The sequence below is a fragment of the Amborella trichopoda genome, chromosome 10, assembly GCF_054954075.1.
Source record: "Amborella trichopoda isolate Santa Cruz 75 chromosome 10, AtrichopodaSantaCruz75HAP2 v2.0, whole genome shotgun sequence".
NCBI classification, from domain to species: Eukaryota; Viridiplantae; Streptophyta; class Magnoliopsida; order Amborellales; family Amborellaceae; genus Amborella; species Amborella trichopoda.
Window position 1 is genome coordinate 43,378,551 of NC_142345.1, and position 14,589 is coordinate 43,393,139.

Consider the following 14,589-nt stretch of genomic DNA (forward strand, 5'->3'; position numbering starts at 1 on the left):
ATCTTCCACTTTTTATCAAACACATATCAACATGAACAACAATAGGTAAAGTTCCTTCTTCCTCTTCTAACTTCTTATTATCAAACACGTCCTAAAAGTACTCTGAATTTGGTTTTGATTGGGAACAATACATCATTTCTATAGAATTATTTGGCATTTATTAATGGGAATGCTTGTGCTTTTCTTATTTTACTTCGTTGCTGGTGGGAGCAACATATATTGGATGAAGTTTCTATAAAGCTTCATCTTAAATCCTCATCACTTTCGGCAATATAAATCCTCAAGATGCTCTAAAATCAATTTTCAACACCGATAATAAACTTTGAAACTAAAAACGTAGTACAGATTTTGTGGATATATGAACATTTATTTTTATGGTGAAATGGACGGCCTAGATGGACAATTGTTTCATACGGGCTGGACTGCATTTCTACATATGCAATCTAAAAAGTGTAAAGCATCCATTTTAAAGATGGATGCAAGTAGGTGTTCCATTTAAAAACAATGGAAACTAACCATCCAAATGTGTTCTAAATAAAATTATTATTTTTAATTTTTAAAGTTATATTTATTTTTTCATATTCATGATCTCTATGTTAGAGATTACATATTATTACAAATTAAGACTTAAAATCCATTTCAAAAATAAATTTATTAAGAGTCCCACATTTCTACATATGCGGGTTTGGCTGCATAGAAACCGGATCCGGTCTAAATAATTTTGTTATAATATACACTATATTTAGAACTTGAAATCTTAATTTGTTATAATGTAAACTATAAACTATATTTAGAATTTGAAATCCATTTTTTTTTCAACTATCCATGTAAATATTATGTTCAGATGTCTAGCACGGCCCACTGATTGATTTGACGGTGGCAGAGAGAGAGAGGAAGTGAACCTACCACTCCGATTATTCTGTGGACAATTTGCAAACACCCTTCCGAAATATATCAACCAAACAACTAACCAGAATATATCATATATAACACTGGACACCTACCAAACACCTACATAATATTATACAGAAGGATAAAATTTGTTTCAGGTGTCATGGAAGTAAGTTAGTACCTCAAAATCCTCCAGTTGGTAAATTCTTTAAGAGTACCTTGACATTGAGATGTATAGACACAAAGAAAAGAAGAATTCAAGTCTTAAAAATAATGCACATTTAGCATGTCATCTGACCATCTATTTTCAATATTTTTGAATATTTATAATTCTACTTGATTAGTATTATATTTATAATTTTAATTTCATAATTTGGGATGGAAATATACTTTCAAGCCATCATAAAATTTCTTATACTAAAACTACATATCCAAACATGCTCTAAGGAGGTGGGAACTTCAGGGTAGGATACCTCTCTTTTTAGTCCCGCTCTCATTCTTCTCTCTCTCTATTAGAGAAAACATAATAAATTATTGGGTCCATTCAGGCATTGAACAATAATTTCCAAGATATTCTTCCCTAAAAATGAGGCATCAGTTATTTTTATAATTGGTGTCCAAATTGGGAGAAATCTTTCTGAAATTCCCTTTTTACTTCATTTTTGGGAAAAAAGTGTTTTAACTACTAGTGCAGTTTGTTTAAGGTCATAATTTTATTTATAAAATAACATTGTGATGTTTTATACCATCTATTTTATTTGAATGGTGTAATTTTGACATATCTTTTAAGACAATATCAATACATAATATATCTTTTAAAAAGTATCTAATTTATACTATCTAAATAAAATGGATGGTGTAGATTGATGCAACCTTATTTCTACAAATAAGGTTACAATCTTATATAAAAATTTTAACTAAATAAGTTAATTTTTTTTTTTTTTTCTGAAAATGAATCTCCTTCAACCCCAATCATCTCTCTGCCCCCTTAACCCCTTCTATCCCTGCAACCCCCAATAATCTCTCTCCTTAGAAATTTACAGATTTCTTTTTCCAGGCAGCCGACCGGCTCTTAATTTAAATCCAAAAATGATTTACTTAACAAGAGAGAGATCAATTAGTTCAGCCAAAAAAGAAAAGTACCCAAAAAAAAAAGAAAAAGAAAAATTAACCGTATAAAGCACGCCAATCCTCTTTGGAAGCATTTGCCTTCTCTACCCTATCATCCTCAACACATTCTTTGCTAAAGCTCAGACCAACCCGGCTCGCCAAGAACTCTCCAAGCTCAGATAATACCTGAGGAACAAAACCATCAGTTCAGTAAATTTTTTTGCCTTTTCCAAGTGGGGTAGATGCCTAAGTTGAAAGCTTGTCCATTTAAGAAACTACTTCAAATAAAATCTCAATATTCTAATAATTCCATAAAAGACCATGAATCACGAGATGAAATTATAAAGATGGAATTATTATCAAGATAAATTGATCAAACTTGGAACAAAAGGTCGAAATGTTGGGCGTTAAAACCTGGAATCGATATAAATCCCTGTGTTCGCTCAATTCTGAAAATTCTACAAAATATCACGAAAAATGAAAAAACCCAAATGGAACTGAAATTGAGATATACTGATAAAAAATGGGAATGGATGGGCGCTCAAGATTGTTTAAAGCAATGATTAAAAAATTGCATATCCAGATTGGGAATCATCCATAACTGTCCCGGTTTTAGAACAACAATCTATTAAAGATATAGTAATTAATATATACTCTTTATAACCAAAAACTTGAATGACCGACCATATGTAAAAGGTCACAAGTTGCTAATGACCCGGCCGATCAAAGCAATCAAAGCGATTTCAAAATTGTTCTATGCTTCTCAAGATATATTTCTGTATAGGTAATGCACTAGTTATCTTTTCGAAAAGGTTGGGATCTTTCTCTTGATTCCATTGTAAACTACAGTTATTTTATTAAAAGACAACATAAATTGTTGGGTTTATGTGGCTTTTAAAGGCCTTATGAGAGCTTGTATGAGCATTGTACATAGTGAAACATAAACTCAGTGGGAGTGTGGGTCACGACCCTGCCCCCGAGCCCTAAACCGTACGAGACATTCCATCTCATTTGCGTGATTGTAGAGAGAAAGTGTTAGTCTCTGAACTGAAGGCGGGTAGTTGTGTTGTGTTCGGGTGGTCGAAGCTTGAAGTCTGAAGAGCCGTCTTCCGAAGCTCCCTATAGTATGTTTTTGGTGGTCTTACCACTGTGACGGTTACTTTACACCTTGTATTTTTTGGCCATTAGTGCCTTGAAGAAATTGTAAGAACTTTTGGATACCTAATGTAATGGAAATGATTGTTCTTTTGGAATGATATCAGTCTTTATGTGTAGATTTTAGTTTTACTTTCATAGTTTGCTCTTGATTTCGCGTTTTTATACGATTGAGTCACTCCTACCTGAGTGATGTTCGCCACCTCACGTCGCGGTCCTGCACCCTGCTGCTGCAGGCTCGTATGGTTTAGGGCTCGGGGGAGGGGTCGTGACAGTATGGTCCTCTTATGGACCATACTAGGCACATGCAATTTGCCGATACTCGGACTAGGCTCGACATGCTAGGCCAGCCAGCCGAGTTGGAAAAACCTAAGGCACCTGGACATAGAGATGAAACCAATGAAGGTATAGTACGTTAGCCCTTGATGAAGTCGGAGTATGCCTGGATGAGAACCGAGGGACTGTGTGACCCTTGTGTGTGATGAATAATCTATAAAGACAGGTCATCACATGGCATGTACATAGGTAACTGTACTGATATAGTAATTCACCATTAAAGATGAAGCGTGTACATATGCGAGAGATTACCCCTATGAACCATAGAGTCATGGTTGCATCATGGTCTGACGGATCATGGTTTGTCTCTAGGGAGAACCTAAAATCCACATACTGGGATTACGTCTCTTAGCCCATTGATTGACTTTGGCGATCCAATCATGAGCCCCTGCAGTGGACTGTGGGTCATGGGAACTATTGGGTCAGTTTGAGAAAGCAAGTGTGGATCGTGGTCCACAGTTGAAGGTAGAGTGCTCCTATGCGTTGATTAAATCCTAGACTTATTCGGATCAGATTCCCATCAAAATTCATTTAATTTAATTAATTTTATATTATTTTATTTTTACAATATTTATTTGAATTTTTATGAATCTTCTGATATTTTAATTTTGTCATTCGGATATACAAATCAAGAGAAATTCATGTCTAAAGTTTTATATAAACTAAGAGGTTTGAAAAATCTAAAAATCAATTTTTTATTGTTTCTAAAATATGTGGGACCCTTTATAATTATTGGAGGCCCATTTAAATCACATGGAATAATTGGGTGGGGTTATGGGTGGCCAACAAAGGGTGGCACACCCCACCCATAGGGGATTGCCTTTTCTTACTAAAAATTGTGATGGGCATCTCATGCTAGTTGGCTTTCCTTTTGTGGAGAGAAGCCTACTTGCAATAAAAGAATGAAATATGTGGTTTTAGAAAATCTTGAGAATCAAGAAGCTTTGACTGAGAAATAAATAATGAACATTTACTATTAGAGAAAGTAAAGAAATATTTTTCTTATGAAACTTATTTGATAAGAATAAGTTTAAAAAAGGGAGGATAAGGTTCTAACACCTTCCTTAGCATCTTGATGGTAAATCTAGGGAGTGGATGGCTCACATCTCTCACCCCATAAGTTTCTTTAGATTGACGGTCAAGATTTGCTCCTACGATTTTATGGCAAACCCTAATATATAAAAAATTTATAAAAAGGATTATTCTCCTCCCTTGTCTCTACACCTCTTACTTATTCTCTCTTCTCTCTCTAAAATAGAATCTCTCTCTCTCTCTCTCTCTCCAAGAAACCTAAGGGGCACGCCCCACCTTAGCCTACCTCTCTCTCTCTCTCACACAAACTATCCTAACGGGGGCACGCCCAAGCTAGGCTAGGATAAGCTTGAATCTCTCTCATGGGTTCTAAATCAAGATAGGTTTTGGTTATGTGATTTTGTGGGTAGCAAAAGGATCATCCCTAGCTAGTAGTTTTCTCCCTCATTTCTTGATTTCCATCTCTCATAAGGATCAAGCCAAGGGGCTTGAATTAGGCCTATTGAGGCTTAAGGTGGGTGGTTCTAGATCCGGATCCATGTGCATTGCTTGGGTTTTTGCCATAAGAAGGAGAAATCAAGTGACCGATCAAAGATCCCGAGCACCATCGGAAGGAGGAGATTCGGCGTGGGGTGTACCCCCGGTTGAGGTAATCTCCGGCACCCACTTTTGTTTCTTCCATATTTATTTATTATATCTTTTATTCTCGAGCATAGGTTGTCTTTTCTTTGTTATTGAAAAAAAGGGTTTGAATGGCTTCAAATTCTTGAGATCCTATTGTATTATTTTATTTTATTTTATTTGAAGTTATTATATTGTAAAAGGACTACTTGTAAGTGATCTAGACTGTGAAGAAAAGAAAAAGAATTGAAAAAAAAGGAAAAAATTATTATACACTCCAGCTAAATTACACGTGTCCTTTTATTGGTATCAGAGCTATCGATACTTGTTCCCATTAGTGGTATTTTCTCTTTATTTGAGTCTAGATCTAGCTTAGGAATGAGATATAAGAAAGCTAATGGCCTTTGTGGTCAAGTAATATACCTCCGGTTAAGAATTATTGGAATATTCAAACACCAAAAAATGCACTCTGCAGAATGGGTATTCTGTACTATTTTGGAGTAGTGATATGAAGAAGATAATGAGTTATTTTTATATTGCATACTTCAATGATATTATGTGTTTTTGAGAGTAGAATCCACCTGCAAAATTTCAGTGGGAGATCCTGGGGGAATTGAGAGTTATGGCCTCATCAATGAAGGGTGTCAATTCTGACATTGCAAAACTCAGGCACTGTCTATTGAGTTCCATGAATTTTTCCACCAATCATGTGATTTTATTTTTAGCTAAAATTTGATTGTAAGTCATCAAATTGAGCCTACTTTCAAACAAAAATAGTTTCATGAACATAATCCTTATGGTTTGAAAGATATAATCATTTTATTGAAAAGTGCACAAATACTGTTTTCTTCAACGAAAATTGTTTCAATGCTTGAAAGTCATGATTTTATTTCCATTATTAACATAATGTTTTAAGGCCCACACCAAGTTTTTAGATTTCCATTTTGAGTCTAGTTTCTAATAAAATTTATTTGAGAGAGAAATATCTATGGGAAGAGAGGAATAAAAAAAATTTATTGAAGAGAGGTCATCCTGAATTTTCAGTAGTTTGGTGTGCTCTTCATTGAGACATGAATAATCATATTTATCAAGCCTACTTAACAGAGTGATATGAGGCTTGTGGAAACATATATGTTACAATTTTGTGTCTACTTTCAAACAAAATTGATTTTAAAGGGAAACTCCATGAGGGTAGGGAGAAAATACATTTTTACTAGATAGTGTTCATCCTGAAATTCTACAGTATGATTTATTTTGTGATATGAATGTCACTTATTTATTTATCTAAAGAAAAATATTATTTGGAATTCACACCAAGATTTTATGCTTTGGCTTTGAGTCTAATTTTCAAAAGAAAAGATTCTAGGAAGAAATCCTTTGTGAATTGAGAGAAACTAATATTTTATTGAGAGGTACGCAACTTGATTTTCTGCTGAGAAAATTGTATGGTAACGAGATTGTCACTAAATCATAGACCCACTAAATGGTGTGATTTAGCAATGGAACTAAGCACTATTTTATATTTTTTAGTCTATTTCAATACTCAAAAGGATTCAAAGATAAACTCTTTATGAGTTGAGAGATATCATGGTTTTATCATGGGTTGCTTATGTTCTATTTTGCAATAAATTAAAAGATGTGGTATGTTAAAGCACATCTTTGGATTCCTCGTAATGGAGATCTTTTTAGGGCTCATTTAAAAGTTTTATAGTGCGCCATGAGTATGGATTATAATAATAAAACTTCAGAGAGAAATTATACAAAGTTGGTGAGATATGACACTCTATGTTAAGAATGTTCGATCTGGGAATAGCAAAAAGAAGAAGAAAACAATACCTATAAAAACATATTGGTTTCTTCAAAATGAATGGATATATAGAGAGACTTGGTGACAACATAGAAACACTAAAGATCAGTGCGAGAATCAAATTTGTGGTATTTGGAATGATGGGATGAAAAAGAGTCTCTCTTCACTATGTGAAAAAGGAAGAATCCAAGTACCGAAAAGATGGACACTTCGTGACATGTGAAACCGATGACCAATAAATTATCCATCAGTTGCGTGCTCTTCCAAGATTACAAAAGCTGGTCAACAAAAAAAAGCAAACAATCAAGAAAGCCAAGGTACAGCACTACATGGTTTTAAGGTATGAAATCTATCTCAATTTACATGGTAAGATCATATAGGGAAAGAGGATTCAATAACCTTTTATTTTATGTTTTATACACTTTTTTGGCTATATTTTGGCTATTTGTTTTTTTATGGCATATATTGACATTAAGTGATAGGTGCTAACAAATCTGAAAGAGCCAGTTCATGGATACCTTGTGTTTTTGGGCCTCCTTGTGCTTGATCATGAACTACTTAAGGTAGTGATACACATGGAAATACGATTTGATCAAGGGCTTTGAGCCTAAGTACGAAACACGAGAGATGGGTTTAGCTCATTCAAATATGTAAGCATGAAGGGAGTGTTCTGATGGAACTTCGTCTAAGTGACCATCGTCCCTCTAATGTCTAGTTTTATGATGAGTTGCATGTGATGATGATCGTTTGATAAAGTCTCTATAATTGCCAATAAGAAATATTTTGTCAAGATTTTGATAACTATTCTTTAGTCAAGTTTTATTTTGGATAAAATTATAGGATAGTCTTTATGATTTGTTTTTGTGGCCATAAACTTGACTTGGTAGAACTTAAAAGTAAATGCGGTAAAATGATTTTTGGCACGTATTAAAATTGAATTGGATGAGTTAAGAAAAACCTAAGTCTATTAATATGGTTTTGAGAAAACCCACAGTCTTGCAAGGTCCACTAAGTCTTTATGAAAAATCATTCTACACCGCCATACTATTATCTAACTATTGCTTGTGCATGTATATATACCAAGTCAAAAGCCTTTTGATTAAAGAGAAAAATATTGTCTTGAAGGTATTTATAAACTTGAAAGAAAACTGTCATTTATTCATGCACTAGTTTTTAAATACCCAAATGCCTTGACCCATGTTTTTTTTTAGTTATTTAAAATCCTCGATTACCTAAGACCTTGAACCATAGGGAATGTTGTAGGAATGCCATCTTGCTAGGCTTCCTTGACACATGTTGTGTTAATTAGATAACTTGGTTTGTATGAATTTACTACCAAGAAGACTGGTATGGATGAACCTTTGTGGTTCACATAGGTTTTGCATATTGTGAAACCAATTGGTATTGAATTACTTATTGCATAAGACTTGTTATACTACCTCTTGATATAGGCATAAGAATGCTAAGAATGTATATGTTATATGTGCAATAATTGAGTGGGAGCTGCTACAATCCCACAATTCTTTTTAGTTGCTTGGATATTCAGATATACATGTACTCTATCATGAAAGATCCAGATGAACTCAATATTCCAGTGGGAGCACCTGCTTGTGTTTGATGGGCGAGCTAGAACAACAAATTGTTGTTCACCCATAGAACCCGGATGCGTGGCGCTAGTTGTATGGCTACAGAAGGGAGCAACTTGATTGAATAATTGCTTTAAGCCCATGAAGATACGACCCCATGCAATGAGGGTACGTGATGATCTTCTGCGACAACAGGTTCATGATTCGCGATGCGACATGAAAGATGGACTATGACCATGTTCGGGATGAGATCCGAGCAGCAAAGAGAAAAAGGCGCTGCCTCCCTAAATCTTTTGTGAAATGATTGATGGCGAAAGCTATGATTAAATGTAATAAGAAAGAAAAAGTAAAAATGCTTGAGAGAGATATTGTAATTGGGGAATGAGAACGTGAGAAAGAGATATTGTAAGGCCTCCAAAGGTCAAGTGGGAGATGTTGGATTTATATGGCCTTCAAAGGCCTTATGCGAGCTTGTATGAGCGTTGTATATAGTGAAACATAAACTCAGTAGGAGTGTAGTCCTCTTGTGAACCATACTAGGCAAATGCAATTTGCCGATACTTGGACTAAGCTCGACGTGTTAGGCCAGCCGAGTTGGAAAAACCCAAGGTACATGGGCATAGAGATGAAACCGATGAGGGTTTAGTGGGTTAGCCCTTACTGAGGTCAGAGCATACCCGGATGAGAGTCGAGGGACTGTGTGACCCTTGTGTGTGATGAATAGTCTATAAAGACAGGACTAAAACCTCATCATTGTCTCATCACAGAGCATGTACATAGATAATTGTACTGATATAGTAAGTCCCCATTACAGATGAAGCATGTACATATGCGAGAGATTACCTCTATGCACCATAGAATCATTGTTGCATCATGGTCTGGCGGATCATGATTTGTCTCTAAGGGAGAACCTGAAATCCACGGACTGGGATAACGTCCCTTAGCCCATTGATTGACATTGGCGATCCAATCATGAGCCTCTGCAGTGGACTGTGGGTCTTTGGAACTGCTGGGTCAGTTTGAGAAAGCTAGTGTGGATCGTGGTCCACAGTTGAAGGTAGAGTGCTCCTATGCGCTGGCTAATCCTAGACCTATTCGGATCCAATTCTCATCAAAATTAATTTAATTTAATTAATTCTATGTTATTTTATTTTTAGAATGTTTAGTTGAATTTTTATGAATCTTTTGATATTTTAATTTTGTCATTTGGATTTATAAATCAAGAGAAATTCATTTTTAAAGATTTGAAAAATCTAAAAGTCAATTTTTTATTGTTTCTAAAATATGTGGGACCCTTCATAATTATTGGAGGTCCATTTAAATCACATGGGATAATTGGGTGGGGCTCATGAGTGGCCACCAAAGTGTGGTATGCTCCACCCATAGGGGATTGTCTTTTCTTGCTAAAAATTGTGAGAGACATCTCATGCTAGATAGCTTTCCTTTTGTGGGGAGAAGCCTACTTGCAATAAAGGAATAAAATATGTGGTTTTGGAAAATCTTGAGAATCAAGAAGGTTTAATTGAGAAATAAGGAATGAATATTGACTATTATAGAAAGTAAAGAAATATTTTCTTTATTTAACTTATTTGATGGGAATAAGTTAAGGAAGGGGAGGATAAGGTTCTAGCACCTTCCTTAGCATCTTGATGGTGGATTGAGGGAATGGATGATTCACATCTCCACCCCACAAGTCTCCTTAGATTGACGGTCAAGATTTGCTCCTACGATTTTATGGCAAACCCTAATGCATAAAAAATCTATAAAAGGGATCATTCTCCTCCCTTGTCTCTACTATCTTATCTCTCTAAAATAGAATCTCTCTCTCTCTAGCCTCTCTAAGGAGCACGCCCCACATAGGTTACTCTCTCTCTCTCTCCAAGAATCCTAAGGGGTCACACCCCACCTCAGCCTACCTCTCTCTCTCTCTCTCTCACAAACTATCCTAAGGGGGGTACGCCCAAGCTAGGCTAGGTTAAGCTTGAATCTCTCTCATGGGTTCTAAATCAAACTAGGTTTTGATTATGTGATTTTGTAGGCAGCAAAAGGATCATCCCTAGCTAGTAGTTTTCTCCCTCCTTTCTTGATTTCTATTTCTCATAAGGATCAAGCCAAAGGGCTTGAATTAGGCTTAAGCATTGAGGCTTTAGGTGGGTGGTTCTAGATTGGGATCCATGTGCATTATTTGGATTTTTGCCATAAAAATAAGAAATCAAGAGACCGATCAAAGATCTCGAGCACCATCGAAAGGAGGAGACTCGGCGAGGGGTGTACTAAGCCCGGTTGAGGTAATCTCCGGTACTATCTTTTGTTTCTTCCATATTTATTTATTATATCTTTTATTCCCGAGCATAGGTTGTCTTTTCTTTGTTATTGAAAAAAACGTTTTGAATAGCTTCAAGTTCTTGAGATCCTTCGTATTCTTTTTTTTATTTTACTTGAAGTTATTATATTGTAAAATGACTACTTGTAAGTGATCTAGACTATGAAGAAAAGAAAAAGAATTGAACAAGAAAGGAAAAACAATTATTATATACTCCGGCTAGGTCACACGTGTCCTTTCATAAACACATTAATAATAATAACAATAATGATAATGATGATGATTATGATAACGACATAATACATTATCAGAAAAATAGTAGTTGCAATGATTCTAATGAAAAAGACAACACCACTAACACTGCCAACAAGAAAGAGGATGACAAATAGATGAAAAGGCCGTGGCAAGGTCGTAAATACCTCACGCTCCTGTTTTGCTGCCGTATTGGATCCACTAGTTGGTGCAACAAGAAACACAGTTTCCAGTCTCAAAACACGCACAAATTGAAGGAGACAAGCCAGTATCTCATCGTGAATTGGCAATGTGCTTGGTGGTTTAGGTAACCCATCAACCATTGAAGCAATGGAGTCAGTGTCCGGCCCAATTTTAATACCATAGAGAGGGAAATTCCTACTGATTTTCCCTAGATTTCTGACCTTCTGCTCCAGTTTCGATGATGATACAATGTAGGGAAGCATGAGCAAAGGCCTATTGGTACCGGACTCTTGTGTGATGGATTTCAGAACTTCATTCACAGCACAGCCAGCAATTGGGGGCTCATAGTTTTGCATGAGCAATATGGTAACCTTTGAAAGGAAGAATAAACAATAATTAACAAGTATTTTGGATGCTGAGTTTTCTCTGAAGATTGGTTTATTCAGTGAAGAAGCATGGTGTTTATAAAGGATAACATCAAGGAAAAACTTGAAACTGATGCCCATGTCAAGGATATCATCCATGTTGGGACTTGGGATTATTTCAGAAACAATTCAGGATGCCATTAAGCAATAGATTGCAGTTTTCTGACTCTCCCTCCATCGCCATCCATCATCTCATAGGATGAGTTTCAAGAACCCAATCCATAAAATAATATACTTATTCATACTCTTCCTTCTTTTCTTTAATTTTTTGACACCATAATAAAAATGACTCTCATTTTTTCCATTCAAGGCCTATGATATTAACCAGTCCATTTGATCAGCGATAGGATGTTGAATTGGCAATCTATCAAAAATACAGCACTTGAATGAATTACACATACAAAATGGATTTACCATGGGAGCAAACAGTCAAATTGTGAATAGTCAAAATCTTCCTAGTAACTGCTTAACATTAAAAAGGGAATTGTACCTGGGTTGCACCTTGGGCATCAACAAAGTCAATGATATTGCCTGAAGCCTTAGTATCATGTATTCCATACCTCTCCAATGACAGATCAAATGACGATTTTCTATAGATCAAGGAGCATAATAGATAAAAGTGTACAAGATGGTTATGGGAAGAAGAAAAAAAACTCGGGAGTTCAAGATGGTAGAGTGATGATTGTGAAAGAACAAAACCCATGGTAATTAGTCGCCATGAAGCACTCAACATGCCACAATCCATTGACAACAATGTTCATATCCATATGAAAATGAACAAACATTCCATATGCTCATATCCATATGAAATTGAACAAACATTCAATACTGTGAACTTGGACACATATTGGCATCTACTTGTAAGTAAACTACATAGAATAATCTCAACTTCAAAAGGAAAAGAAAAAAAAAAAAAAGAGTTCCCGATGTTATCAAAGTTTTCATCTCTAAGCATAAAAATATCACTCTACATTTTCTTTTCCGATCGATAAAGATCAAATTTAAGAATATGTAACATGAGAGTAAACAAAGGATACATTGTACGGTGACTGTTGTATGTGATACATATTAGATATTTAAATCATAGTTGCTGGAACCTTGTAGGAAAGGTCACAAACTCGCTCCGGAACCTCGATTCCGTGGTTCCAGCTAGAAATCTTGGATGGAACGCGGATCCTTATATTGAGATCCGTGTTCCCAACAAGTTCGAACCGCGGTTCTCAAGTGTATGACACAATGCATATAATTTTTTCTCTATTTGGTACTGATTCACATGCAATGATTCAGTTTTGTGCCCAATAGTACTGCGAACCCACACATCATTCTTGATCCCTTAAAACTTACTATTGCGATTCCTTCCCCATGGAATCGCGCTTCCCTGTGACAAAGATCGTGCTCCCTTAACATAGGATCGTACAGACGACGATCCCAACCACAAGGAGCTTCCAACAATCTATGGTTCCGCGGGCCCGACCTCGCTCCCGGTCCAGGGAACGCACCCGTACCCGACAACTATGATTTAAAAAAATTACTTCAACAGTCAGGTTATCATAACATTTCTTGCTATACTGTTTAGAACGAAAACATTCATCGGCATACTCCACCATGACAAACAATATGACAAGTCTACAAACCATTAAACCTAAACGATCCATTATAAAATGCTGTTTCCATAATACACGTATGATACATTATTTCTAAAAGCTCATGAATTCTAGTGCAATACCAGCTTTCCATTACTATTAATCAGTATCAATGTCACAAATCAGGGTGTAACCAAAAATAAAATTTTATGCCATCAAAGACCATAAGCAATGATTTAAAACTGGTTGAGTCCGGAAAGCTGCCTGAGCCTGGACCAAAAAACTTGGGAACAGGCCGACTCTAGTTCCCAAGATATGTTAATTTTTTCTGGCTCGCCTAGTCTCTGAAGACTCGGACCTGATGAGTTTCATGAATCAGGCTACCAGGTCTCCACCCAAGTCCTTGGTTTAAAACACCGCTAGAAAGTTTCAAACACTACATTTTTATGTGCTATTCAAGCCCATGCAAGGCGAACCTCTGCAAATTAAAGAACGCATTACCTTCCATGTTTTGCTCCTCATATCACTCCAAATAGATCATGAATAAACCTTCAGTTCAATTCCACCCCTCAAAACCAAAAACTAGGATTTGGTACCACAAGCTTATTTTTGGTAGCATAATAACGATTTCTTAGCAGGAAAACTGACGCAAAACGGATTACATTCCATTAGAAACAGAATCAAGGGCCTATAGCGGACCTAAAACTTGAAAAAAGCTTACAGTATCATAGTAAAAGAATAGGAACTACAATAGACTCAGTAATAGAGTGAGGAATTAGGTTCCGATGAAAATGAAAGAAGGCTTCTTTTTTGGACAAAATCAGGGTTTGTTTGCGGAATAATAAATAAGAAAGTTTACATTCCTTCAGTACCCAGATCATGGTTCTCTGAATCCTGATACCAAAAAATTCACACTTTTGGTATCACAATTAGGGTTTTTAGATGCAACATGAAGGATAAAGACAGCTTACATTCTTTTGGAACCAGAATTAGGGTTTGGTTTCAGCGAATTAGCAATTGCAGTCCCAAATCCATTAGCGTCTCTGTAAAGGAAGATAACCTTAGAGGCCACTCTCATTTTCCACTATTTTTTTTTATGGTTTTTTCAGGCAAAAGAGAAAACGAGAGATTAGAGACGAGGATAAATGAAGAAGAAAAGCCTGAGGGGAGTTTATATCGTTGTCTATAAAACCACGACCTTTTTCTTAAATACCCAAAACATCCTTCAGTGAAACTAAGGCAATCAAAACGTAAGAACATTTTGGCGTCAAAGTTTTTGGGGTAT

At 35.9% G+C, this 14,589-nt stretch overlaps 1 protein-coding gene across 2 annotated transcripts; it reads right to left on the minus strand.

Moving 5' to 3' along the window:
• Nucleotides 1–1,935: 1,935 nt before the first annotated feature.
• On the minus strand, nt 1,936–14,485 carry LOC18447543 (period circadian protein). 2 transcript variants are annotated; one of them, XM_006857640.4, is made up of 4 exons: nt 14,276–14,485; nt 12,212–12,311; nt 11,281–11,667; nt 1,936–2,187 (listed from the first exon to the last, which is right to left on the minus strand). In XM_006857640.4, exons 1-4 carry the CDS (start codon nt 14,380–14,382, stop codon nt 2,059–2,061), a joined length of 723 nt encoding a protein of 240 aa, XP_006857702.1. In that variant the 5' UTR covers nt 14,383–14,485; the 3' UTR covers nt 1,936–2,058. The 2 variants fall into 2 exon arrangements, with proteins under 2 accessions (XP_006857702.1, XP_088705288.1); XM_088849162.1 differs by lacking the exon at nt 12,212–12,311 and having other exon boundaries at nt 14,276–14,482.
• Between the last annotated feature and the right edge of the window lie 104 nt (nt 14,486–14,589).